Source organism: Aphelocoma coerulescens, chromosome 3 (assembly GCF_041296385.1).
Source record: "Aphelocoma coerulescens isolate FSJ_1873_10779 chromosome 3, UR_Acoe_1.0, whole genome shotgun sequence".
NCBI lineage: Eukaryota > Metazoa > Chordata > Aves > Passeriformes > Corvidae > Aphelocoma > Aphelocoma coerulescens.
The window spans coordinates 118,749,922-118,775,793 of NC_091016.1; the positions used below are offsets into that span (position 1 = coordinate 118,749,922).

General features: G+C 39.8%; 1 protein-coding gene across 5 annotated transcripts; it reads left to right on the top strand.

The window, feature by feature from the left end:
• The first annotated feature begins 6 nt into the window (after positions 1-6).
• Positions 7-25,872, top strand: GCFC2 (GC-rich sequence DNA-binding factor 2). Of its 5 annotated transcripts, none has more exons than XM_069011712.1 (20): positions 142-229; positions 8,200-8,836; positions 9,960-10,067; positions 11,499-11,666; positions 12,283-12,501; positions 13,458-13,537; positions 14,443-14,558; positions 16,303-16,489; positions 16,981-17,104; positions 18,370-18,448; positions 19,670-19,782; positions 20,526-20,725; positions 21,138-21,291; positions 21,564-21,685; positions 22,702-22,749; positions 22,844-22,920; positions 23,099-23,165; positions 23,890-24,036; positions 24,379-24,503; positions 24,817-25,872. In XM_069011712.1, the coding sequence occupies exons 2-20, from the start codon at positions 8,497-8,499 to the stop codon at positions 24,929-24,931; spliced, it is 2,589 nt and encodes an 862-aa protein (XP_068867813.1). In that variant the 5' UTR covers positions 142-229; positions 8,200-8,496; the 3' UTR covers positions 24,932-25,872. The 5 variants fall into 5 exon arrangements, with proteins under 5 accessions (XP_068867817.1, XP_068867813.1, XP_068867814.1 ...); XM_069011713.1 differs by having other exon boundaries at positions 21,141-21,291; XM_069011716.1 differs by lacking the exon at positions 8,200-8,836 and having other exon boundaries at positions 7-229.

The window sequence follows — 25,872 nt, forward strand, 5'->3', positions numbered from 1 at the left end:
GACGGGGCTCTCGGAGCGCGGTGGAGGGGTCGCCGTGCCCGGCGGTGCAGCCCCCGGGTCTGGGCCCGGCTCGCCAAACAGTGCCGCGGTCCGGGCATGTCGGCATCGAGCCCGTCGGTGCCCCTGCTGCACGGTAATAACTATTGCTTAAAGACCTGGCAGAGGATCTACCCCGTCCTTGCTCACATTTGTCCCACTCGATTCCAACTGCTGTCTCCTCGTCTGCGCCGTAAGTTACCTTTTCTTTAGCTTTCCGGCTGTATCCCAGTCCTCTACTAGAAGCTGAAAAGCCGTGGCCCCTGTTCGGCCCCTGTCCCAGATAAGGACAATTCTTCCACCTGGGAGCAGGTAACAGCACCCTTGGTGCTTTTCCATGGGAAGAGTGTCCCGCTGGGACCCCCACACCAGCGCGGAGGGGGCTGGCAGCAGGAGCTAAATTTGGCTCACACCTGGCACTGCTCAGTGTACTGAAATACGTAGGGTTTCGGGGGGTTATCTCTCCCAAAAGTAAAGAATCCGATAGGAAGGAAACACGTGGAAAATGCCATCATTTTTAAACACCAAACTTTTTCCTTCTCCAGTGAGTGGATCTCGCCGTGCACAGATGATTACAGTGCCTTTCTGCTATGCTTTTGCTCGGTAGATAATTACCTATCACCTTCATAAAGAGCAAGATTTTTCCACTGACTCATTCTTCTGGGTTCCTAATGAGCCTTTCCAGTTTGTTACACCTTTTATCATTCACGATAATTCCAGAACAGTCACGTTCCTGTGCCATGCAATGGCCATGGCCACATCCTAGCACACACCCGATGTTTGTTTGCATTTGCTGCTGCAGCTGCTGCATTGCACTGGCAGCATTCATGAATTTACCCCTCGTGACCTCCTCAGCCCTCATCTGATTCACTGCTTTTGAAGATACAGCATTCTCCTCCCTCACACCCAGCCCAAACCCATGCTTTGTATTTTTGTCCTATGCTTGGACTCAACCTCGGCTTTGATGCACAGGTATTTGCTGTGTAGGAGGATTAAAACATGTGTTATTCAAGGGGCCCAGGTGGCCTTGGGCTGTTTTGAAGTCATCTGCAGATTTCATGAGCAGTGCTTCATTTAATTCCAAATAATTGACTGGGATAACAAAGCAGCCCTGGGTCAAGAACAGGCTTCTCTGAAGCCAAATTAAAAAGTCTCTCATCTAACATTTTTCACTTGAATTACTTTTTAACACCCCTTAAAATGCAGCCTTTAATCTGTTTAGTACACATTATAGTGATATAGCAGTTCTAAATGTGACTTTGTTGTGCTGGCAACACCTCCAGCCTGCTCTGAACTGAAGACAAGTGCTTGCATCAGGCATAACAGTTTACTTGGTTCATAAACGCCACTGTAGAGAGAATTAAGATAACAATAAACCAGATAAATATGTTTCTTCTCATAAGACAAAGAACATTAGGTTACTGATTACAGTAGTTAAGTATTGGGAAGGGCAGTGTAAAAATCTGTGAAGGGAAATCTCTAAGAACAGGTTAGATATCTGAGGAGTTTGGTAAATACAGTTACTCAATCATGCCTTGAACATTGAACTAGGTGACTTCTCAAGGTACCTTACGGTTCCTTTCTTCTGTTATTAATGTTACTGCCAGGCCCCACAAGCAAATGGACTTGGGCTGTGTCTGTGCTTAACCACTGGCTTTGAGGCGACAAAGTACATCAAGCAGGAAATGTATAAAGGATGCTGGGATATTTGATTCTGTAAATATGACAGACAGGGAATGACCCATCTGCTTCATTAATGTTATGCGAGTTCCCTATAGGAGAGCAGCAATGTACCTCATTTGAGGTAACTACATGTTGCCTAACACCTCCTTTGACAAAACTGAGGCCAGGAAAATCACAGAATGGTAGCATAGTTTGGGTTGGAAGGGACTTTTTAAGGGTTATCTAATCCAAACCCCCTGCAATAAGCAGGGACATCTTCAACTAGATCATGTTGCTCAGAGCCCTGTCCAACCCGGCCTTGAATGTTTGCAGGGATGAAGCACCAACAACCTCTCTGACAGTGTTTTACCCCCTCCACTGTAAAAAAATTATTCCTTATATCTAATCTAGATTGACGCTCTTTCTGTTTAAAACTATTACCCCTTCTCCTGTTGAAACAGGCCCAGTGAAAATACCTCTTATCTCTCTCATAGGCCTGTTTGAGTACAGGAAGGACACAATAAGAACTCCCTGGAGCCTTCTCTTCTCTAGGCTGAACAATCCCAACTCGCTCAGCCTTGCCTCATAGCAGAGGTGCTCCAGCCCTCTGAGCATCTTCGTGGTCTGAACCGGACCTACTCTAACAGGACCACACCTTTCTTGTGCTGAGGACCCCCCAGCTGGACACCCAGTAGGGTCACAGAACCACCTCTTTTAACCTGTTGCCTAGGAAGGGTGGAGTTGTAGGGAATTAAAAATTCAGCCGACTCCCTAGCGAGATAACCTGGTATAAAAAAATTAGCACATCAAAGCTTTATGTACTCTGATTCTGCACAAATTCAATGTTGTTTTATCTATGTTATTACAATGAACTGGAGATGATCAGAGATATTCGAATAATAAATATCTGTAAGATTAATTATCAGGAAGAGGAGGAGGACTCACAACCTGTTGTGCAGACACATTTGAATGCAGCAGTCCCTCAAGTCACTCTTCCTTGGAAATGGGGTATGTAGACATCCAAAGTTTAGTGTCAGGTACCAAAAAATGCATCCTTGAAGAAAGCTAAACTCTTACTCAACCTAAGGATCTTACAGAGATGTTTCATTAGTAATGTCTGAGGCACAAACTAGTATTATACCTTTAAAATAGAGAATGAAATTTGTTTCCACTCAGAGTTTGACTACTGCTTGAAGCAGGTTCAAAAGAAAAACACTACTTTTATGAAAGTGCAGTTTCTACAGGCACTGTTGCAGATACTACCTTTGGGCATCTTGGGGTTTGGAGAGAGTGCTTTTTGCAAGCTTCAACATGTAGTTTTGGGGGGTGATGTCAAATACCAGGTGAAATAAAAGTCCCTTCTGGTTACAGTACCCTTGAAGCAATGAGTAGACAGTGGCAAAGAAACAGGAATTAATTAGTTTGTTTCAAAAAGCCGTTAGGTAAGAGAAATTGCTTAATAATAACTGATAATATAAAAGGGAGCTGAAAGGATAAGAAACCAATGGTATGATAAGATACAGGCTCGTTCCAGGCATAGGGGCATGGTTACAGCACAACAGCTACTCAGAAGAGATCAATTAAGGTGAAAGTATGGGAGGAGCAGAAAAGAAGTAGGATTTACTATATATAATGTTTCATCTTCTAGGATTGTTATGGCATCATTTATTATCCTACACTTCTAGTGGGAGGTGTCCCTGCCCACAGCAGGGACGTTGGAACTAGATGATGTTTAAGGTCAAACTCAACCCATCCTATGATTCTAGGATCTCCTTCTCATGTCTGAGCCCAAACCAACACATAACAGCAAAGCCTAACAAGATATAATGAAGATGGAGAAACTATTACTATTAAAAGCAATTCCATTTTCACATTAAGGCGTTACTCTTTGATCATTGTCTGTACTCAGTCCTCAGTTTCCTGCTACAAGCAATTTTGCTATTTTTAGATTAATAATGAAAGATCTCCATTGACAGCAAAAAAGATCATGAATAAAGTTGTTTAGCCTGAACTGAATGGCAGTAGGTAACATGACATCTCTGCTCTTAGTCTACTCCATAATATTGTTTATTTTCTCTGCTCTGCTGCAGAAAACACATCAGAAGTGAATGCTTTATACTCCCTGTCCAAGCCCTCTGACCAGGCAGTGTCTAAGCTTGTTGGCAGACATCTTCCTGCAAATGTATGTTTAAAACACATAAAGTTAAGCCAGAACCAAATGAACACTAGAAATCAGTTACTGCAAGAATAAGCCATGCTTTGTGCACAGTTACTGGTCAGGGACCAAGGGACATAAAGCAACAACTATTTCTGAGTGGTCACAAAGCAGTAATTTTTCAATTGTAACCTGCACACGTTGCTCCTGTACTGACCTGTTTAATTTTGCTTCCTAATGAGTGGCATTTCCTCATCTGGAGAGTCCAGCTTGTTGTCCCAGCTATAAAGAACTACTTAGGAACAGCCACACCTACCTGATGAGGGACAGCTCTGACCTCTTTATTAGATTCAAGTCTATTATTCATGCTAAATTTTCTTTCGCACCTCCTTTTTTTCCCTCCAGAGAACACAGAAGCAGTGAGCCCTCACTCAGTGCTGCTGAAAGTTTCATATTTACAGCAGTGTTCAACCCCTTTCTTCCTTTTGAGAAAATGCTAGATACTGTCTTTTAACCCACATCTTTATTTAAAAATTGAGGCATAAAACACAACAGGATAAACAAAAGGACAAGTTAATATTTGCTTTCCACACCTAACAGAACAGGAGTGGTGCATTTCTGATATTAATTCTGAGTAGCAATTTATCAAAAAGGTGTAGAAGGCACAAAACACGCACTGGATTAAAAATAGAACTTCTAGAGATGTTGGTTTGGTTTCTGAACCAGAAGCCCACACAGGTTTTAAAATAACAAATAGCTACTTTATTAATTTTGCAGGATTTTCTAATACTTCATAGCTGTATAAAATAAAATATTCGTGTCCTAACTTTGTTCCCTGCCAAGCACTGATATTTTTTACTAGTGGATGGGGAGCTGGACTGGATTTGTTCAGTGTGGCAAAGGCTTCTTTGCCTACCGCACTGAAATTATTTTGAGATTTACAGAACATCTATGTAACCATAGAGAAAGTAGCTTTCCAGACAGGCCAGACCATGTTGTGAAGGGAGGCAGTGCTGACTCATGCAGACTGAATTATGGCAAATAAAATTTTGCCAACTGCTGAGCAGACACAAGGGTTTTACTTGCTATCCCTAGCTGCAGTGCAGGCAGGCAGAAACGCTCAAGCACGCAGAAATTTCACAAGTGTCAAGGGCTGACAATAGCAGAGTAATGGGGTTAAGCAAGGTTAGTTGTTGCAATTTGCAACCCCTATGCCATAATTAGTAAATAATATTTTGGTAAGTCAGAGTTGCAGGTTCATTTCAGATGCAGTTGTTTCTCCACACTCAAGTTTTGATGCAAGCCAAGAAGCCAGTCTAATCTGAATAGGCTGGGACCTCCTACTGCATTTGCTACAAATGCAGGTTTTTTCCCCACAAATCTTTCAGTTTTAGGTGCTAAAAACCTGTTATTTGCTACATATCGTTGGCTTCTGTGGACCAGTACTAGTTTTGAGTAGTGTACGTCTTGTGTACCAAATTTTGTGAGGTTCTCTGGAATTACACATTGCTTTTAAAGGATGAATGACATAAACATTGAGAAAATTTGAAATAAATCTTTTCAGGCTTCAGAATGTTTTGTGAGTTGCTGTGAAAAGGAAATTTTTTTCAGATTCACAGATTTCTGGAAAGATGCAGGCATGCTATAGAGCAAGTATGTACTATGATAAAGATAGGCAAAACAGTGTAAGACAGTAAAGTAAATGTATGATTAATAACATAATTAATAAAAACAGGGATTAATTGACACGGCAAACAGATCATAGTGGTTTTAAGCTGGTTTATGAAAGTCTACACAGAAGCTCTGTGTTGATGGAACACAGAGGTTTCCCCTGACTGTGGCTCTTGCTTGCCTGCTGTAACGCTGACAGTTTGAGGTGTTGCTGCTGCCCCCATCTGCCTGACATCCTGCTGGACTTTTCCATGAAAAACGGAAGCATAGGCAAATTCTTCCACCAGCTCCAAGTAATAACGTTGTGCTGTACCTCAAATCAGTGACAAAGTTATTGCATTCAGAGGGTTGGAGCTCGTTTTGCAGTCATTTCCCAAAACTGAGTTGTCCTCCTAGATTTAGGTTTGTTTTTTGTTTTTTTTGGTTTTTTTTGCTGTTGAAAGTTTGATTTTGACCAGAGGTAAGTCTGTCAGAGTAAGTCACTTTGTAACTTACATTGACATTAAAGTTTAACAAGAGTTCAAGCCAGAGATTAAATCAATGGAGTGTGAAAAGAGATAATACTCTCAGCCATTAATGCTTCACTTGAATTTTCATGCAAGGCTTGTCTGGCTTTTATCCTGCTTCTTGCTTTGGAAAGGGAAATCTATAACAATTTGCTGATCTACTTCACTGATCTACTCAGAGTCTTTCTGGAAATTCATTTGCCAGAGGAATGGTTTGGCAGAAGAGTCACTAAAATAGTAAAAAACCAAATGATTCTACTATTTCTGACAAATAACCCTCACCTGTCTGTTACCTTTAACCTTCATGGCTAAATAGTTTAAGGCAAAATTATCCTTTTGTCCTGTGTCAGCAATGTCAGGAAAAGGGCTTTTACTGCCTAACAAGATAAATCCATTGGCACTTGGCACTGGCAGTCCTTCCAAGAAATACTGCACTGCATTGCTGCCACTGAATTTGCTTTTCCTCTTCTGAACTGGGATCATCATGGATTGGATGCCACTGCCTAGATTATTATCTTGGCACTTAGTGGGCATATTAACTGAAGGGACAACTGCAAACATGGCAGTTTCAACCTGCTGAAACAGCAGTTGTGTCCCATGTTTCTGCCATGATGAGGTCCTGGGCCATTTTGTCTTACAATGAGCCAGCTCAGCCCTGCCTGAGTAGCACTCACGAGACTGTCAGGATTTAAAATCAGATGAAAGAGAAGAAAATTTTAATACAGAGACATGACCTGGGAAAGAAGCTCTGTTGCTATTATAAAGATGTTAAAGGTTCCTGGTAAAACTCATAACATCTTTGCTTGGCATGATGAAGTCTTTATCAGTCCTGGATGGTAAATGAGAAACAGGAAACTTCACTGGCATTATTCCAGGTAAATCTATATCAGCAAACTCTGCTTTGTCCAGGTCACAATGGAACAACTAAATACACCTGTACATCCCCAGACTATCCTCAATTTCACCCTCCAGTCAGAGAAACTACCCAGGGAAAGTCCATATCAATTCCACAGCAATAAGGCAGCTTTGAATCAGACCTGGCAGTAAGTCAATTTAAGCACAAATCCATGGACAGGTTTATTTCAGCATTTGCATAACTACTTTATTTTTCCACCAGACCCCCACCCTTTTTCAGAAAATGAATAATGCTGCAAGGTGAATTGTGCTTCCTGAATTGTTAAAGTTTTTATAATCTTCCTTATTCACTAAGTAGCCTTGGGTTTTATTTAATAAACATTCAGAAGCAGTGCTGAATAGAAATATATTTTAGTTGATTTTCTCTTGGGTTTTTATGTTATTCTTACTGTAACTGGTGCTTCACAAATGCAGCTTTTTCTTCACAAGATTCCTGAGGCAAGTTAATATTAGTATCTTCATCTTGCAGATGAAGGACAGAAAGGTGGAGCAATTTAAGCAAGAACATTTCAAACATTTGCTATTTTTGGATACTTCTCTTGGGACACAAAGGCTTACTTGAAGGACTTGCTCTGCCTGGTTTCATGGTTTCATTTGGAGTGGGATGTACTTTCTTTCCACAGAGCAAATCACACACAGCTCAAGTCAGCACGGCAGAAATCAAAGGCTGGTACAAGCTACAGTGCAACTCCTCTCCAAGCAAACCAATTTGTCATCACTTGTCACATTCCCACCTTCCTTCTGTTCCCAGCCATATGTTCCCCTCCCCTTCCACCAGCACTGGCACCTGCCCGACTCCTTCTGTGAGCTCAGCCTGAGGAAAGGGAGAGAAATGTGTGATTATTTTTTGACAACAAGCTACAGAATCAGTTTTGTATTTGTAATAATCATAGAATCCTAGAATGGCTTGGCTTGGAAGGAACCTTAAAGGTCATCTAATTCCAACACCCCTTCCATGGGCAGGGACGTCTTCCACTAGACCAGGTTGCTTAGAGCTCCACCCTGGCCTTATAAAGTGTATTTATTTGCTATTACTGTGTGCTATTACTAATTCTAAAATAACTATTTTATTTATGTGTAGTTAGGCATTAGCAATTACATTTCAATTTACTATTTATTTACATAATACCTAACAATCACAGAAGTTAATAAATATTCATCACTAATTATGGCAATACAATTTACATATAACTTATGCATATTGAAATAATATATTATCATATATTATTTATAAATTATATTTTATAATTCCAGAACCCCATAAGCTTTCGATGGTACTGTGGAGGAGGGGGGACCACACACCCAGAACGGCAGCCCCTGCACTGAAGGGTTCACGGTTCGTCAAACAAATGACGTTTTTAGGCATCAATGAAATACTAGAAAAACGCCTTGTACTTCCTCCTGACGGGACACCGCTGCCGAGTCCCTTCTCCCGCTCCATCCCTCCCTGCTCCCGCCCACCCGCGGGCGGGGCGCGCCGGGGTCGCCGCGCGTGCGCGCCGGGGCCCACGTTGGGATCCCGCCGGTTCCCGGGAGCCGTCCCCGGGAGCGATGTTCCGCCGTCCCCCGCGTAATTTCCGCGGCCGGCGGCGCGCAGCCTCCAGCGGCAGCAGCGAGGGAGAGCCGGAGCCGGAGGCAGCGGCCGCCCCGTCCCCAGACTCCGGCGCCAGCTCGCCCTCGGAGCGGGAAGCGGAGGCCGAGGGGGATCCCCCCGCGGGGCCCGGCGCGGAGGGGCCGCTGCCCGCGGAGGAGCCGGCGCGCAGCTCCCGCGGCCGGGCGCGCAGAGCAGGGGCGGGCACGGGCCCAGGGCAGCGCCGAACCGGGGCCGCAGCGGGGCCGGGCCGCGCCGGGAAGGAGCTGCTGAGCTTCGGCGGCGAGGAGGAGCGGGAAGGTGAGGAGGGACCGTGTGTGTGTGTGTGTGTGTCCCGGAGGGCAGGGCCGGGAGCTCCGGGACAGGGCTGCCTCGGGCTCCCGCCTCAGCGAGCCCCGCGCTGGGCACCCTCCTGCCTCTCGCTGTAAACGTAGCCAGCGGTGCTGTGTCAGGGGAGGGCTTGCACGGTAAACCCATACTAAAGCGCGGGCTGGGCCTGGTTAGCCTGGAGACGGCTGAGAGGGGTCTCATCACTCCATCTACATATCTCGAATGCGGGTGCCCGGAAAGTGGTGCCGGACTCTTTTCAGTGGTGCCCAACTAAAACACAAGAAGTTCCGCCTCAACCTAAGAACTTCTTTACCTTGAAGGTGGCAAAGCACTGGAACAGCTGCCCAGGGAGGGGGTGGAGTCTCCCCCTCTGGAGACATTCCAAACCCACCTGGACATGTTCTGTGTTACCTGCCCCAGGTGACCCTGCCTTGGCAGGGTGTTGGACAAGGTGATCTCTGGAGGTCCCTGTCAACCCTAACAAATCTGTGATTCTGTGAAAAGTACTTTGACAATTTATGTCTGTGTTCTTTTGGCTGGGAAGCATTTGAAATCTTCTTACAGCTGGAGAAAACCAGAGAGAACAAGTACTGTGTGATGCCATGACTAGTTAATGATGAACAAGCTTAAATAAATGAAACGTAAGTGTCTTCATTCAGAAGACACTTCTGAGCTGTTACTGTTGTGGTTGATGGTAAGATGTGGCCACCTTGGTGGAGATAAGCTGCAAAGAGACCCTGCATTTCAGCAATGCAACCTTGCTGTGTTGAGACAGCTGAGCTGCACAGTTTTTAACTAAGTGGTGATGGATTATGAGTGATAAAGCCATAGTAATATTTAGAACTAATCCAGTCAGAACTGAAAGACTAGATGTGGGCCTTAGTGCCATGGTCTTGTTGACATGTTGGTGTTTGGTCATAAGTTGGGCTTGATCTCAGAGGTCCTTTCCAACCTCATTGATTCTGTGATTCAGAAGTTATGCTGTACACACATAGAGATTACATGCACTTTTATATGTAGTACATACATATATATGTGGGTATATTGTTGACTTTATTAATGTTACTCAGAATCACTTTGTTTTATCTGCTAGGTGAAGAGTTTTTTAAAGTTAAAAAGCCATCCTTCAATGAAGTAACCTTTAGAATTAAAAAGAAGGAAAGCCTATTGCCTGCACAGACAGAAGTTGAAGAAAGCAAAAGTAAGTCCTTTTTTTGGTTAAATATATTATGAAGTGAAGAGTGATGTAAAAATACTGATGTTAGATGTTAATTGAACCCAGAATTATACTTACAGTGTTAGTTTACAGGTTTATAATTGTAATGTATTTGTGCTGAAATTATTTTCAGTTTGACCTTGGTAAAAGATTATCAGAACTTGGAGGCTGTTCTTGAGAAAACCTGATTATCCAGAACCATGTACTACATCAAAGTTAACAAAGTTCTGATAAGTTTATACCTCAACATCATATCTTTCAAACTATGGGCCAGGTATCCATTGCTTATTGCTGTCAAATTGCAGTTTGATCTGAGTATTGGCATTGAGGGAAAATGTGAGCTTAGTAGCGTTTTGTTTGATGAAACTTAATGTAAGCATTATTAAATTGTGTGCTCTTACAGCTTTTAAATATTTTAATTGAATGTAGTCAATAGCCTTGATTATTCTGGTAGTATCCCTAGTTTCATTGAACTATAGACAGTTGCCCAGAGAGGCTCTGGACTCCCCATCCCTGGAAGTGTTCAAGACCAGGTTGGATGGAGCCCTGAGCACCTAGTCTAGTGAAAGGTGTCCCTGCCCATGGAAGGGGGGTGGAACGGGATGATCTTCAAGGTCCCTTCCAACCCAAACCATTCTGTGGTAAGTTTCCTGTTGGAATATTTGGAGTTTGTGTGTTTTAGAAACAAATGTGTCTGAAAGTTCTCTTTATGTATTCCCCTTTTGACACCTCTGTCAATTCACAGATATACCATATTTACTCATGTTAGATAAAAAAAAATTAGACTGAGGAGTAATTCCCTTTGAGGTTATGATTCAGATGAGATGGTAAATTTTCTTAGTAACTTCTTATAAAAGCATATCATATTCTTATAAAAGGTTCTTCTGTTGTTCAGTAATCTGATGATATACTGAAAGTATAGTGGCAGATGAAGAGAAATAAATATTTTAAAACAATTTGATAATAACTGGAGATAAGATAGATATAAGTTTATAGTTTAACTAAGAGCTCCCTCATTGTTAATGCTTTAAAAAAGTGCTTTCTAAATGCAGTTTTTCAAGTCAAGAATTCAAATATGCTGTAAGCAGTCAGAATGTTAATTAGTTGTTATCTGGGAGTTGATCTCATTGCTTTTGTGCATGTAAATATGCTCTGTGTCTCAGAAGGACTCGTAGTCTTTCTACGGGAAGCATCATCAAAGATGCTTTTATTCAATACAAGAACTGGCTTGTAAGTGACTGTTTGGAATGTTACAATTTGGTATGTTTTGATGGGAACAGGTGGAGATAGACAAGTGACCAGCCTTTGCTGCAGCAAGGTGTAAATAATTTCTGGTATGTAAATAATTTATGGCACATCATATTCCAGCAGCTGAAACTGAAATAATGGATCATACTTTTTCCCCCCCTAATACAGAAATCTGTCAGTTGGAGCCTGGAACTGGCAACACCAAAGGCTCTTGTGAAGAGGAGGAGGAGGAGGAGAATGAGGATGAAACTTATTCTTCACTGAATGAAGACTACAACAGCTCAGACTCTGAAAATGAATCCAGCTCTCCACAGAGGAGAAAGGATTTATCACCACGTTAGTTCCCTTTTTTTTTTTAAGAAAGCTATTTTAGAGCATTCTGTGTTTGAAGTGTGTGATGACTGAGATAAGTCCCACTCAGCTTAAACCACCTAAGGTATAGGCATCAGTTTATCCTGAGTCAGGCCTACCCTTCTGGAAGAATAGCGATGGTTCCCCCGTATTTTTAGTTGCAAACATTTGTTGTCTTCCTGTGCTAATTTTGGAAATAGATCAGAAGTTATGAGCATTGGTTATAGAAGAAAGGCAGCAGAAAATTCCTCTTTAGTGATGCACAATTCCCTTCATGAGGTGAAAATAAAACCTCACTCTGAGGCTGATTTGTAAACTCTGGATTCCTTTGTAAGCTCACTGAGTTACCTAACCCTGATCTTTTAGGGAGACAGAAGAACAGAGGACAGGCTAACACCGATTTATTTAAAAGAAAAATGTCTGAGCTTTGTTTTTAGAATGAGTGCTACTTTTCTGTTTCCTTGAATTCAGCATGGTAGAAAACCATTTTGTGTCCTGTATCCAAAATGGTACAGTGGTGCTGAACAGTTGTGATGATTGGCAGTAGGTGTAGAGTGTTGCTTTTAGTCTTTTGCTTAGATTTTCTCTCTCTTTCAAGCAGGTGATATCCCCAGTGCAGCTCACATTGAGGCTGCTCGGAGGAAGCGTCACTTAGCCAGCACAGAGGCTGATTATCTTCCCCTGGATGTGTCAAACAGTCCTCTGGTCCCTCAGAGAAGAGGAAGTAGTGATTTAGACAGTGAAGATGAGTCTGAAACAAAGAATCTCGATTTTGCTCCTAAAATGAGAACTCTTAGGCAGAGGATGACTGAAGACATGGGTGAGTTTGTGTTGTTTCTCCCAGAGGCTTTGTTTTACTGTCTGGAACCATGTGGGATTTGTCCAGTAAGGAGTGAGGTCCTCATTGCTCTTGGAAAAAGTCTGTACAGTTGGTACTTGAGGTTTATATGGGTCATTAACCTGGTTCAGATCTCACTTGTGGGGGTACAGGATACTTTGAGAAACATTAATTATTTTTGGCCTTGTTGACTGCAAAAAAATGGCCTTGTAGAAGGCACATTTACTGTGAATAAAATTACTGTAAGTTCTGCCTCCTGCTTCTGCTCTGGTCTTCTAAGTGCTCTCCCTGCACTGACATTATAACTCGTTTTGAAAAATGAAAAACAAACAACACAGCATTCCAACCCTTGAAGTAAACAAATGTACTGCGTGCAAAACATAATTGGCTTTTCCACTGCTTTTATTCTCTTAGAGCTTCTTATGGTGGTGTTTATGAAGCACAGGTTTACTTTATTATTTGAATAAAGGCTATAAGGAATGTATAACTATGAGCAGAATCTGCCATTCAAATTAATGCTAATGAGATATTTTTGTATCTTTAGTAGAGTGTATGTTTTGGAATGCTCAAGGGTTTGTTGGGTGTAATGTCAGTGTCTATACTTATACTGTTGTTTGGATGTATTACACACAGCTTTGCTTTGAGACATAAAAACAAGATGTTTGTGTGCCTCCTACTGCAGTAGTAGTTGTCTGAGAAATAGTTGGGGAAATTAATGTTAGTGTGACTTCTACAAATCCCAGTAGCCTTTTCTAAGCCTTCCTTGCCTTTCAGTTTTGAAGTCCTCCATCTGCAGGTTTTTCATCTGCTGTTTTTTGTGTGTATCAATTCTCAGTAGTGGTTGGGAGATCCATTGTTGCTTTAGATGGAGGAGAACACGAGAGGGGGAAAAAATAAAGGGTGTAGTTCCATCTAATAATGATTGTTTTAACTTCCAGTGTCTGTGGGTGATGGATCAAGTGATGATGAAGCCAAGTGGGAAGAACAGCAGATAAAGAAAGCTGTTAAACTCTCTCAGGTGACACATGCTTTCCTAACCACTGGAAGTTGCTTTTTGCTCATAGGCAAGAGAGCTTGTCTGGGGAACTGTTATATGTCCTTCCTGCCCTCTCATTAGAAAGGATTTTAGGAAGTTATTCCCTGATTCTTCAGGGAAAGGATGATTAGAAAGATGGGAAGATCATAATGAAAATCTATAATCTCTGTCTGGCTGTTGAGAAGCAACATGGTGGTGTCAGCCCCAAAGGCAGGTACCTGTTGTGATAAGAGATCACAAGAAGCAGAGAAGAAAATTCTGATCTCTCTGCCGTGCAAGGAGTCTTGAAAGCGAGAGTATGCAACTAATACAAATGTTGCAAGGTCACAAAGCAAAAATTACTCTTTTAATCTGCTAAATTTGTTGAATGTCAATCTGAGAGGTGTCTTCACAGTTCAGCAGAATGCTGTCTTTTTCCCAGTAAGTAATTGACAAAAGTAAAATGTATTCTGATGTGCTGGGAGTTCTGTTTCTGGTTTGGATCACTTACTCTGGATCAGTCTAGGAGCATCTGAATAACCAGCTCTTTGTCAGAATTGACAGTTGTAGAAATTTTTCCAATTTGGGGAGTACAGGACTGGGAGATTACATCTTTCTGAGACTGGTGTTCAAATCCAGTAGGATATGTGTTCTTAGGTCCTCATACTCTACTTGTTTATGGAAAAGTTAATTCTGCTCTTCAGGAAACAGCAGCAATTTTTAGCAGTAGACCTTGTTAGTTATGGACCTCGTGCTTGAGTTGGTTGGGTTTTGTCTAGACTTGTGATTGAAATATGTATCTTTATATCAGTTGTCCAGTATTCAAATGATGTCTTGTTGATCTGTAGAGTTGCAAAGGGAGAAATGGTGTAAGTGGTGTGTTAAAAATTGACACTTAATTCTTGTAGGAAATTTGTGATGATGCCTCTGTGCGTAAATATGAACCAGCCAAACCCAAATTTGATACCTCTGTTTCTCTACCACCTGTGAATTTGGAAATTGTGAAGAAGCGACTGACTGAAAGGTAACTCCTTAACTAACGAGTTGTCTGAGTTTTTGTCACAGAATGAGCCAACAGCTTCAAAGTCTTACTCTTTTTTCCAGAGTATTGGGCTTTTGTTGGGTTGTTCTCATGTGTAATGATGTCTAATGGGGTACCACAAATTTTTTACTTTACATGGCAATGCTTTGTTTTAGGGAGCATTTGGAATTTCCGAGAGTGTTTTTGTCCACTTGAACTTTAGAAAGTAAATTTATTTATTTGGCAGCAGCTTTTTATGCTTGCTGGCAGTTCTTGATAGGAGCCTTGGCTCGATGTTTCATTTGCCCAGCAAGCAGAACTTCACTGTGGGCAGGTGGAGCTAGCACTCCCACCCCTCCTATGGTAGTTCTTAGACCAGTTGCAAAAATAGCCCAGTATTTCCTAAAGCAGCCTAAGTTCTCTACAGGCTGTTCAGAACGTGCCTGGATCTTTTTCTTTAGTTGTGTGCCAGGCTGTGACTTTTCTTGAGCGGCTCAGCTGCTGTGTGGGCAGCTGAAGTGTCCTGGGTTGGATGTGGGAACCTCCTAGAGGGCGTGTGGGAAGGACAGCTGGGGTCAGGCATCCCAAGGTAAGCCATCCTGTCATCCCTCCCAGCACTGGGAAGCAGCTGTTCAGATAAGTTTAGACAAGTAACTTAATACAACTGAAACATAAATTGTGCTGTGAACTCGCACCAGGCTCTCTCTGTATATGTGTTGCTTTGTACAGACCATCATTGATGCATTTGTTTAGAGAATTGAAGCTAAGTTGGACTAAATATTTTTTGAAATTGTATGCTTTCTTACCTTTAATTATCTGAAGGGAATTCAGTTAATTGAAGTAGGAATTTATGTACAGATTTATGTACAAATAGGGAAAATAAGAATACAACTGTCAAGAGTGGGAAACCTGTCTGGAAAACAGCAAGAAGAGGAAGGGGAACCTGTTTGATGTAAACTTTGTAGATGTTTTTAACATAGTAAGTGCTGAAATAGATTATTCTTTCTTCTTTTTAATTTGTAGCACAGTAGAATGCAATAGCTTAGTCCAGCTATTTTCTTTGGGAAGCGTTCAGTTCAGGGAGGTGAAGTAAGTTGTGGTCTTTGTCTTGATTCTGTTATAGGCTTGCTCAAGCTGAGGAAACACTTGGGATGTGTAAGGAGGAAAGGGGTAAAAAAGAGAGGAAGCAGAGTTGTAATATATGTGAATGTTAGTGTGCTACCTGTCTAATAGTGACAGCTGTAGACCGAGGTTTTTGGATTTTATCATATACTAGTAAGAGTTCTCAGTTGGTTTGTATTTAATAGTGAGCACACTGTGAATGCTTACAGGTACTGCTGTCCATGCAACTTGTATTACACTGGTATGGATATGTTGATGTGAGCTGTAGTTTTCCCCAGATTACGTTGGGTAAAATCTATTTAATAATGTGATATCACATAATTTGGCTTTTTTGTTTATTGGAAGTGTGGTGTATTGAGGAGTCCAGGTAAAATATCAGTGGTGCTTTGAAAACCAGCACCACATAAATGACATTTGGGTCTCCAAAGCATGATGTTTGTCCACAGCCTGTGCTTCTGCAAATGTTGGCATGGGTAAATCTTTCGGTGCTGCTCAGGTCAAATGCAAGTGCTATTATTAGTACAGGCAAAGATTTTTTTATGTGATTATAATGGGAAAAATGCTTTGGAATGCATCAGCTGTTAAGTTGGCAATAGTTCTGATTGCCTGGCTTTCTCTCTTTTAGGATAACATCCTTACAGGATGTGCACCGTGCCCACCAGAGAGAGTATGAAAAATATATGGAGGATATTGAGAGCTCAAAGATGTCTGTCCAGGAATTAGAGAAGTCTTCAGAAGCAGCTCTGAATTACAAATTCTACAGGGCCATGAAAACATATGTAGAAAACTTGATAAACTGTTTGAATGAAAAAGTATGTATATTTTCTTCCTTTTTTTTTTTTTTAAGATGATAAAGGTATATTCTGTCTATGAAAAATGAGGAATACCACCCAGTTAAAAATCAGTTCTATCAGAATCAAATTTAACTTTAATCTTGTGTCACTTCGCAGTTCTGAATTTCTTCAGGTAACTCTAAAGAGAAGAGATGTTAGTTAGTGAATACATTTTCTTCAATGGCTAGTGCCTCAAAAGCAAACTGACAGAAAACAAGGGACACCAATATTGTCCTGGTATACCCTTTTGTATGAAATTGTTACCTTGATGAGTAACTGGCATTTGGTTTGTGTTTTCAGCCTTATAAAAAAAGCCTGAAAAACTCCAGTGGCCAGTAACTTACTTGTCAATCTATGATACTTCTGTTCTAATTTCTCAGCTATATGAAAAACCCATGGAAATTGGTTTTTGTTCGTGCTTATGAGATTTAAATCAATTGAAAAGCTGATTAATGTTTACTGTATTTCAGCTGAAGGACATTAATGAACTGGAATGGGCTGTACATGCACTTCTTCAGCAACGAGCCTTGCGAGTATCGAAGCGAAGGCAAGAGGAGCTGAAAAATGAATCTGCTTATGTTCAGCATCTGACAAGTTAGTATGAAGTTCAGATTTTCAGTGAGAAAATGACTTCTGTCTTCGAGCAGAAATAGTTAATTTTTGGGTTAAGATTTTAAATTTCACCTTTGCTCTCCTTTCCCCTTCCCACTGTCAGTAGGTGTGTTCTACTGTACCTCATTCGAAATTCTTACCTCGGTAATGCCCATGATACTGTTTTTCTCTGGTTTAATTTCTCTGAATATGACATGACCAAGTACCTTGTCAATTTTTAGTTGTTCAACACAGCAATTTCCCATCAATTTTTGAAAAGAAAAAGGGGAGTCAGTTTTCCAAGAGGTCTCAAGTTGGAGAATTCTTGCATATTATGGAATTCTGTGAATATCTGAAAAGTCACTTTTACCTGAGAGTGTCTGTAGGGCTATGTATGTGCTCAAATTGGAGATTTCAAACCAGGAGGTGATACATGTGTGGCAAAGCATGAAGAGAGAAGCCACATTGTATAAGGGTTTTATCTATAAGAAAGCTGTGTTTCAGTCACTGCAGGAAAAATTAGTACAGTTTTCTCAGCTTATAGTTTCTTCCCACTCCAATGTATTGTTTGTATGCTGTGTGAATCTCTAGCTGCTGCTATTTAAAAAACCCAAACAAACCAGACCTCCAAAACCAAACTCTGTAAAACTGTTTAGGAAAAGCTGAGAGCAATATGCTTGGAGCTGCTGGGAACAGATGGAGGCCAGATGCACTGGATCCTGGTAAATACTAAATCATATGGGTTCAGTCTTCTTTCTTCAGGGGATAAACTGGTGATGAGAGAAAGTAGCAGACCTGGATGGTTTTGTAAAATGGTGTAGCATACTGACAGCAGGTGTAAGGAGAAAAGGGTAATAATGCCACAGCAAGAGTTGCTATTAAAATTATTTTACCTCCAGCTCATTACAAATGAGACTGTGGTTGCATGTTTAGCAGCACACAGCATTGTTTTTTATGTTCCTAGTTGTGTTTAATAGAGTGGAAAGGCTGTTTTTGCTTACATGATAGTACTTCAGTAGTAGTACACCCTTTTTCTTTGGCATGTTTTGCATGTATAAGCCAGTTATTAGTGCTACAAGGAATTTACTCTGGATTAACTCTGGGTACTGTTAGAATTTTGATTAGGTTTGTGCTTTTGTTGGCTATTTTCTAAATTTAAAAAACCCAAACAACAAAACAATAGGAGATTCTTTGTTTCCTGTTTGAAAACAAAACAGGAACTTTAAAAATGTACCACTTTATTTTTGGCTGTTTCTGTCTTCTCATAGGTGGGAATGACAAACCAACAAAAAGTAGATTGGAAGGTGATGAGAAGCCCCAGATTCTGGAAATGTGTGAGCATCGAAGGTAACTGTTACGTAGAGGTGCACTTAACTCTGATAAATGTGCTGTGCACTGATGTCCTGTCATTCCTGCAGTCATGAATGTAAACCTGGAGGATTACTAAATGAGATTGCACTAAAAAATATTTCAGTTTTTGCTTTCCAAAACTTGAAGTACTTGGAAGCCATCTATGTGTTAATGTCATTTCTTCATGTTGATTTGAAACTGAATGCTAATAGAGCTGGATATTTTAAATTAAAAAGTCTTAAGTGGGACAAAACTATGAGGGGAGCTTTTTTCTTCCTATTTTAATTAATAATAGGAACTTTTACAGAAATATATTTTTGTATTACTGTATAAATAGCAAAATTGGGCAGAATTGTTTCTGCTGGAGAGGTGGTGGTGAGTGAAGCAAATCAACCTCTAGCCCCCAGGTCTGCTATCAGCGTAGGTCAGACAGACAGTACATTTTAATTGTTCAGAGATTGGTACCAATTTTTTTATATTATTGGGAGCTTTGTAAGTTTTACAGTTGCAGTGGTAACTCAACTCATAACTGTACTTGGAAGCAGCAAGTACCTTGGAATTTTAATGGATGAAAAGTGATATAATAATACCAACTTCCACTCGAAGCAGTTAACTTTTATTGCTAATTGATGTAAATAACTATTTAAAAGTATTTATGCAATATCACTTCCATATAATGTATCATCTTCCTATGGTAGAAATTCAAGCCATTGATTTTGCAGCCTGTTTTTCTTGATGCTGTGGTACAATAGTTTTTAGAACCCCACTGGCACGTGGGGGCAATCACCTCTTTCATGTAGGTTGTTGAACAAGTGATCCAGGACTGACAGGACAGTCTGAGATCTCAGTTGTTTACTACACACTAAACTATCAGACAGGATCCAGTTCCATGCCAGATGCTCGGTGTTGCAGATGGGATGAGTTGTTTGCCTCATCAGTGGGAATGAGGTGAAGGGAAGGTTATTGCATAGCTTGTGGGAGAGGTCAGAGATGTTGCTCTAAGCCCTTGGATTTCAGTTCCCAAATCCCCTTCTCCTTCCACAGTTTAGCAGTCCTTTTGGTTTTGTAGTTACTGTTGCTCTGCCTGTTGCCTCTCCTTCGTCTGGTGTTCTCATGACTTATTTTAAGTACATTTTTTGGAGTTGAATTATTTTTCTTTAGGCTTTCTCCTGCACACACAGGAGAGGATAACTCATCTGAGTTCATTCCAAAATGCAGGGCTTGCAGGCGGCAGGCGAGGGAGCAATCAGGAGAAGGAGATCACCACGAGGGCTTGTCGAGTGACGAGGAGCTGACTCCCACAGAGGTGGACGAGTTCCAGAAGAGCAAAGGTTGGTGACAGTCCTAATGTAATGTCCTGGAACAAGATCTCTTGCTCATACTTCTTTAATGATTTTCTTTTTAAGGAAGGGTAGAGGAATACTTCATTTGAGTTCCATGTTTTTAGTTGCACACTGTAGAAAAAAATGTACCCAGGCAGTTCTGGCTAATGACTTGGGAAGAATAAATGAATGGTTGTAGATCTCTTTTGGTGTCAGTTATGTGGTGGCAGCATTATGCATGGCTTTTTAAACTAGAGGTAAAATCTGTCAGATTATGCCAAAGCTGATCTGACAGTACTCAGTGCAGTGCTGCAACTTGTTTTGTAAAGTCAATTTATTTCCTGAAGCTAGAGTGAATTAAAGATTGCTGTTTTAATTATCTTGAGCGAATGGATGAAGAGGAGTAGGGAAAGGCATAATACATTTTCTTCACATAACAGCAGAAGGGTTTTCATGCCTGAAATTTTATCATTCTGGAATAAAGTTTGAAACATAGTGCTTTTATAAATCTGTGAAATAGATAATGAAGAAACTTGCCTTTCCTTGGTCTTCTGACACCATTTTTTTCTAAAACTGGGTTTTCCTGGGAGCTATTTTTAAACTATTTCAATGTCAGATGTGTCAAAGACAAATAACAAATGCAATTCTCATAAAAATATCTCTTATGTCCTATAGATGCATAAACTCTTTAGCTTATGCCTCAATAAGTTCTGTGATTGTTTCTTTTTATTCCCAATGAATATTATCCATAGATAACGTTTTAGAGGATAGTAGGAAAATCTTTGAAGATGTACATACAGATTTTTGTGACATCAGAAAAATCCTGTTGAAATTCCAGGAATGGAGAGAGAAGTTTCCTGAGTCCTACTGTGATGCTTACATCAGTTTCTGCCTGCCTAAGCTATTAAATCCATTGATCAGAGTTCAGTTAATAAGTTGGAATCCTCTTGAGGTAGGTGCATCAGTTGACATTTTTGTTAAAAATTCTGTGTTTGTGTATTATGTATTAATATGAAAAATGATTTTTTTTTCCTATACATAGAACAATGCATTAGAAATTAAGAAAGCTACTGTGTTGTCTCAAGAAATTGAAGCACGTGGAATCTTCTTAACTTTTCCCTTTTACCTCCAGCCCCTTTTGCAACACCACCTGTAAAAATAGTTATTCTTCTGAGTTCTTTGGAGACACTTGAACAATCCCAGCCATTAAATTCTAACTTTAAGTCTAGTTTTGCTGGTTTGCTGTGTTGGCCCATTCAGCGATGAGGGTGGATCTGAAATCAAGTGGGAATCTGGGGTATCATTGGATAGAGCTTTTCTCTTAATGCTGACCAGCTGAACAACTAACAGGAGTCATCTTTCAGCAGAATTTTACAGAGCTGGAAGAGATGCCCTGGTTCAGAGCTATAGAAGAATTCAGTGATGCAGAAAATGTATCTGAATCAAAAAGGGATGATGATCATGATAGAGAAGTTTTGCCTAGAGTGATTGAAAAAACTATTCTTCCTAAAATTACAGGTATGATAAGATTGTATCGAAAATGTTCACTGCAGCTATGCAATCAAACCTTAAATAAAAATTATAATATCAAATAATGTTGGTGATATCACAGTGCTCCAAGATGTAGTGATTACATAGTTCCACAGAGTGAGGCTAAGGTGGCCTCTTTAAAATTATTGTGAGAGGCTGAGCTTTTTATGTTTACTTCTGTTACATTGTAATGGCTTAAAACTAGGACAGATAAGTAGTTGCATATTATGAATGAAATAAATTCCTATTTTTTTTTTCAGCATTTGTGAAGAGTGTGTGGGATCCTTTATCTACTTCACAGACAAAGAACCTTGTACAGCTTTGCAGTAACATCTTTGGAAAACAAATCCTTTCCAAAAATGAATCCAGTCGAGCAAGAGAGGTAAAAGCTCCTATGGTAGTGAGAAAGGGGAACTTCACCCACTTTGTGTAATTTTGTGTGTGTTCCTATGGGCACTGAGAACATTCTCCTGAAGGTCTTTGGTTCTGATTACTTTTTTGTTTTGTCACTTAGTATTAAGATGACTTAATAGTTAAACTTGCAGCTCTCTGATGCTCTCATTGTTGAAGATGATGAGGCAGAAATTAGCTCCTTTTCGTAGAAAAATTCTGCCTGTATCTATCCAGAATCTGTTTCTAGATCTAATCTTTCTTCACTGCAATAACAATGATTTCCATTAATTATATTTCCAAATTTGAGCTTTAAATGCTTGTAATACTTAAGTGGTCCATTCCTTAAGCTTTTATTTATAAAGTAAGCTTAGAATTTTAAAACCTGAGAATCCCCAAAGGTTGGTTAATTGGTGAGGAGAAAAACTACTATGTAATCCTAGAAATCCTTTAATAATTACTCTTATATACAGTCACTCTAGCAGGCCCTTCTTAGCCTGATTCTGGGTTTATTCTGATGTAAATCAGGAGTTTTATCTAGTGGAAATGGGGTGGATTAACTGGTGAAATGGGATAGATGTTTGAGCCCTGAATATGAAAAGAAATATTTTAAAGAAAATGTTTATGCCTTGCAAAGTTTGCTGTTTTGAAATCATGGCTTAAAGGCAAGAGATACAATTGATCTTAGCCAGAACTTAAAATAAATAAATAGGCTTAAAAAAAAAAAGGTTGGTGGCAATCTCTGGCACCTGAAAACGTTGCCCAAAAATGCATACTATCTTAGCTATGGTGATTTTTTTTTTTACATAGAATTTAACATCTTTTAATGGAGATCTCATGTGTATAACTTAGTTTGGTTTTAATATGTACAGTTTTCCTGCTGCACTGCAGATTAACATGCAAAAAAAAGCCTCACTTAGGGATATAAGGGATATAGCAAAACCCTCTAGGCTAAGCCTATAGATAATTACAGCTGTGATTTGTCTGCTGTTTCTATTTTTTATTCAGGATCTCAATGTGTGTTATATACAAATGGCAGCTGCACTTATCTCTAAGGTATCAGACCTCTGGGTGAACTAAGTAACCATTGAAGTTGTTACAAATGGAATATGAAGTCTTCTGAGGACACATTATAATTCTTTTTTAATAGGATTTGATGAACACAGTTGTCCTAAGGATGAAGAAATCTGTAGAGGAAGATGTCTTTATTCCTCTTTATCCAAAAAGGTAAGCAGACCCTGTGACTCTCCTAAATTTGTACTTTTTTTAGTTCCTCTACCCTTCTCCCCCATAGATGTAAAAGAAATATTGTAGCTATCCATAGCTGAGAGAGCAGATGTCTGTTTATCTTCTTTTAAATCAAACAAAAAATAATCCTTATTTTAACTTTTCTTCCCATGACCAGCACTGTGGAAGACAAGTCATCACTACATTCAAAATTTCAAGAGAGACGGTTTTGGTCAGCTGTTAAGGTAGAGAAAACAGGGCTGGTTTTGTTCTGTTTGTTTTCTTTGAAATTCATTTCACTGAAAACATTAAAACCCCAGACAATATTCCAGTTTCCCTGCTATTCATTTTGCCTGTCCTCCTCCTTGACTCAGAGCAGGTTAATTTTCAGGTAACTTAACCTCAGGGTATTTTACCTTCACAGATGTAGCCTTACACCCCACTCAGAAATGACAGTTGTAAGGATTTATAGTGATAGAGGCAACAGAAAAAACCCATTACATAATAATACTGACATGAACTACAAAAAAATCTCTGTGATGCCACAAACTGTAACATCATGATGTTATGAGGGACTGTGTGTAGTCTTGTCCTGAGCAGATGTAGTAACTTTTTCACTTCTGTCTTGGATTCTCTGACAGTTTTAGTTGCCTTCTGTACTTAGCAAATTGTTAAACCTCATAGAAGGGTAAAATGCTCTTCCCAGCCTTGGGAGGTCATATATACACATATACAGGTGTATATATACATATATAGAGATGCACTTGTAAAATTAATTAGGTTATTTACTATATGCAGTAAATTATTAGTGGCTAACTGCCCAGAAGTTTGGAGAGTGTAAATCTTGGGGTCTGAGTATTTGAATTGGGTGCACATATTATCTTTTTATCTCTGTCTTGCATGAAACTTTTAATATTTTTAGCTCACAGCCACCAGTTATGCAGATTCTTTGTTTCTTCATTATTGCAGCTGCTCTCCAATGTTGTTCTTTGGGATGGGATCATCCAGGAAGACAAGGTCCGCGATTTGGGACTGAACAAGTTGCTGAATCGTTACCTTCTCCTGAACATCCTAAACACACCTCTAGGGCTGGATAACATAGAAAAGTGTAATAAGGTAAAAGATAATGTTCATTGGAAGAGGGTGTATGCTAAAAGCCTTTTGTTCTTCATTAGTAGGGGTCAAAACTGAAGATGAAATATTTTAAAAAATAAAATTTAAACATTTAAAATCTGTTTTTATTGTCTTTTTTAACAACCTTGCTGCATAAGAGCATTTTAGAGCAAATACTGGTCTGTAGATTCTTAAGCATAACTACTTGGAGAAATAATGTTTGTTTGAAAGAAAAAGCACAGTAATAATGACTGAACTTGCCAGGAGGTTCCTGTCAGAAGTGATGTGTCTTGGTTAAATTGAAATGCTTGTTAAATTTTTTCCAAATATTTATGGTATCAATAGGTGGTTGCATGCCTCCCAGAAAGATGGTTCCAAGATCTCAAGGGTGGATCAACTCTCCCTGAATTACTGAACTTCAGCCAGCACTTGCTGCAATGTGCCCATGTGCTACACAAGGACAACCACAGGTAATGGATGAGGCTGTCCTTGGGATTCCCCAAATACTTTGTGTTAAGAACTTTTTAAATTCTGTAAATATCATATATTTTACACTTTAAAGTATGTTCATGTCATATATATATTTATATCTAAAACAGAAGATGGAGTCTAATGTGAAGGAGCATTTCAGCAGTCCTTGTTTACTGTGAGCATTTGAGGTGGTTGATGATGCATGCTTTTAATGAGTAGCCAAGAGTAGCCAAGGTCATGAAACAAAAATGGTACTTAAGCCAGGTTCATAGAAGTGCTGCTATAATTTTTTTTTCTTTTATTCTTAAATAGTGATGAAATAAAAGAAGTTCTTCTCCTGCTGGTGAAAATTGGAGCTCTGCATATCGTAGAAGGCTTCATTGAAGAGCATGAACTTGAACACCTTAAACCAATGATTCGGAAGTAGAAATTTTTGACACAATGCTTGCATTACTGAAACAAGCCTGGTATTCACACTAAACCAGTTCTAGTATGAAATTGGATTAGTGGGTCCTGCCTACTCAAAGAGGTAGTGGTAATCACTGTCTTGCTGTTAAATACCTGTTTTTTCCAATGTCTTGTACTGCCATCTACTCCTAGATTAAGGAGTATTTAGAAGTTGCAGTTGTCAAAGCAATGGTTCAGGCATTCTAAAATGTGTGACAGTGCTTTACTGCTGTATCCTTCTTGGAAGGAATCCTGCAAACAGAAAGTGCCTGTGAACTTTTATCACTGCTAGCCAGTAAACAACTTGACAAGTTATTTCCAGTATTAATTGCTGAGTATCATTCTGACTCAGCAGTCACTGAGCTCCTCTGACTTGTGGTCCACAGTGATTTTTGGTAAGGTTATTGTTAAGCCATTCCTAGTGAAAAAGAATTCATGGTGCCGCTGATACAGAAACAAAGGGAGTCAGTGTGCAGGTGAGGAATCAGGATTTCCATCACAGACGTGGTGATGATGAAAATAGAACAGCTTCAGTTACTTTCTAGTAACTGGAATTCTAGAAATCTCCCATTGCTTCCCAGTAAGCTCTACAGAGCTCTACTTCTTCATATCCTTATTAGATTTCTAATGTTTTCTAATTTTGTATATTTGCAATAAATACTGTTAGAGAATAACAAGGATGTTTCATTGTAAAAACTGTAGTGCATCACAGAATCTGTATGTTTGTGACTATTTCTCCAAAATCTTCTGGGACTAGAATTTAACTCTAGCAGACTTAATCCCTATGCTTTCTTTTTATATTTTTTTAAGTTAAAAAAATATTTTTGTAAAATATTTTAATTGTAAATAGCTTTGATCAGTATTACAGACAAAAGATTAAAAATAATTTGTTTTATTTTGAAAATAAAATATTTTACTGTG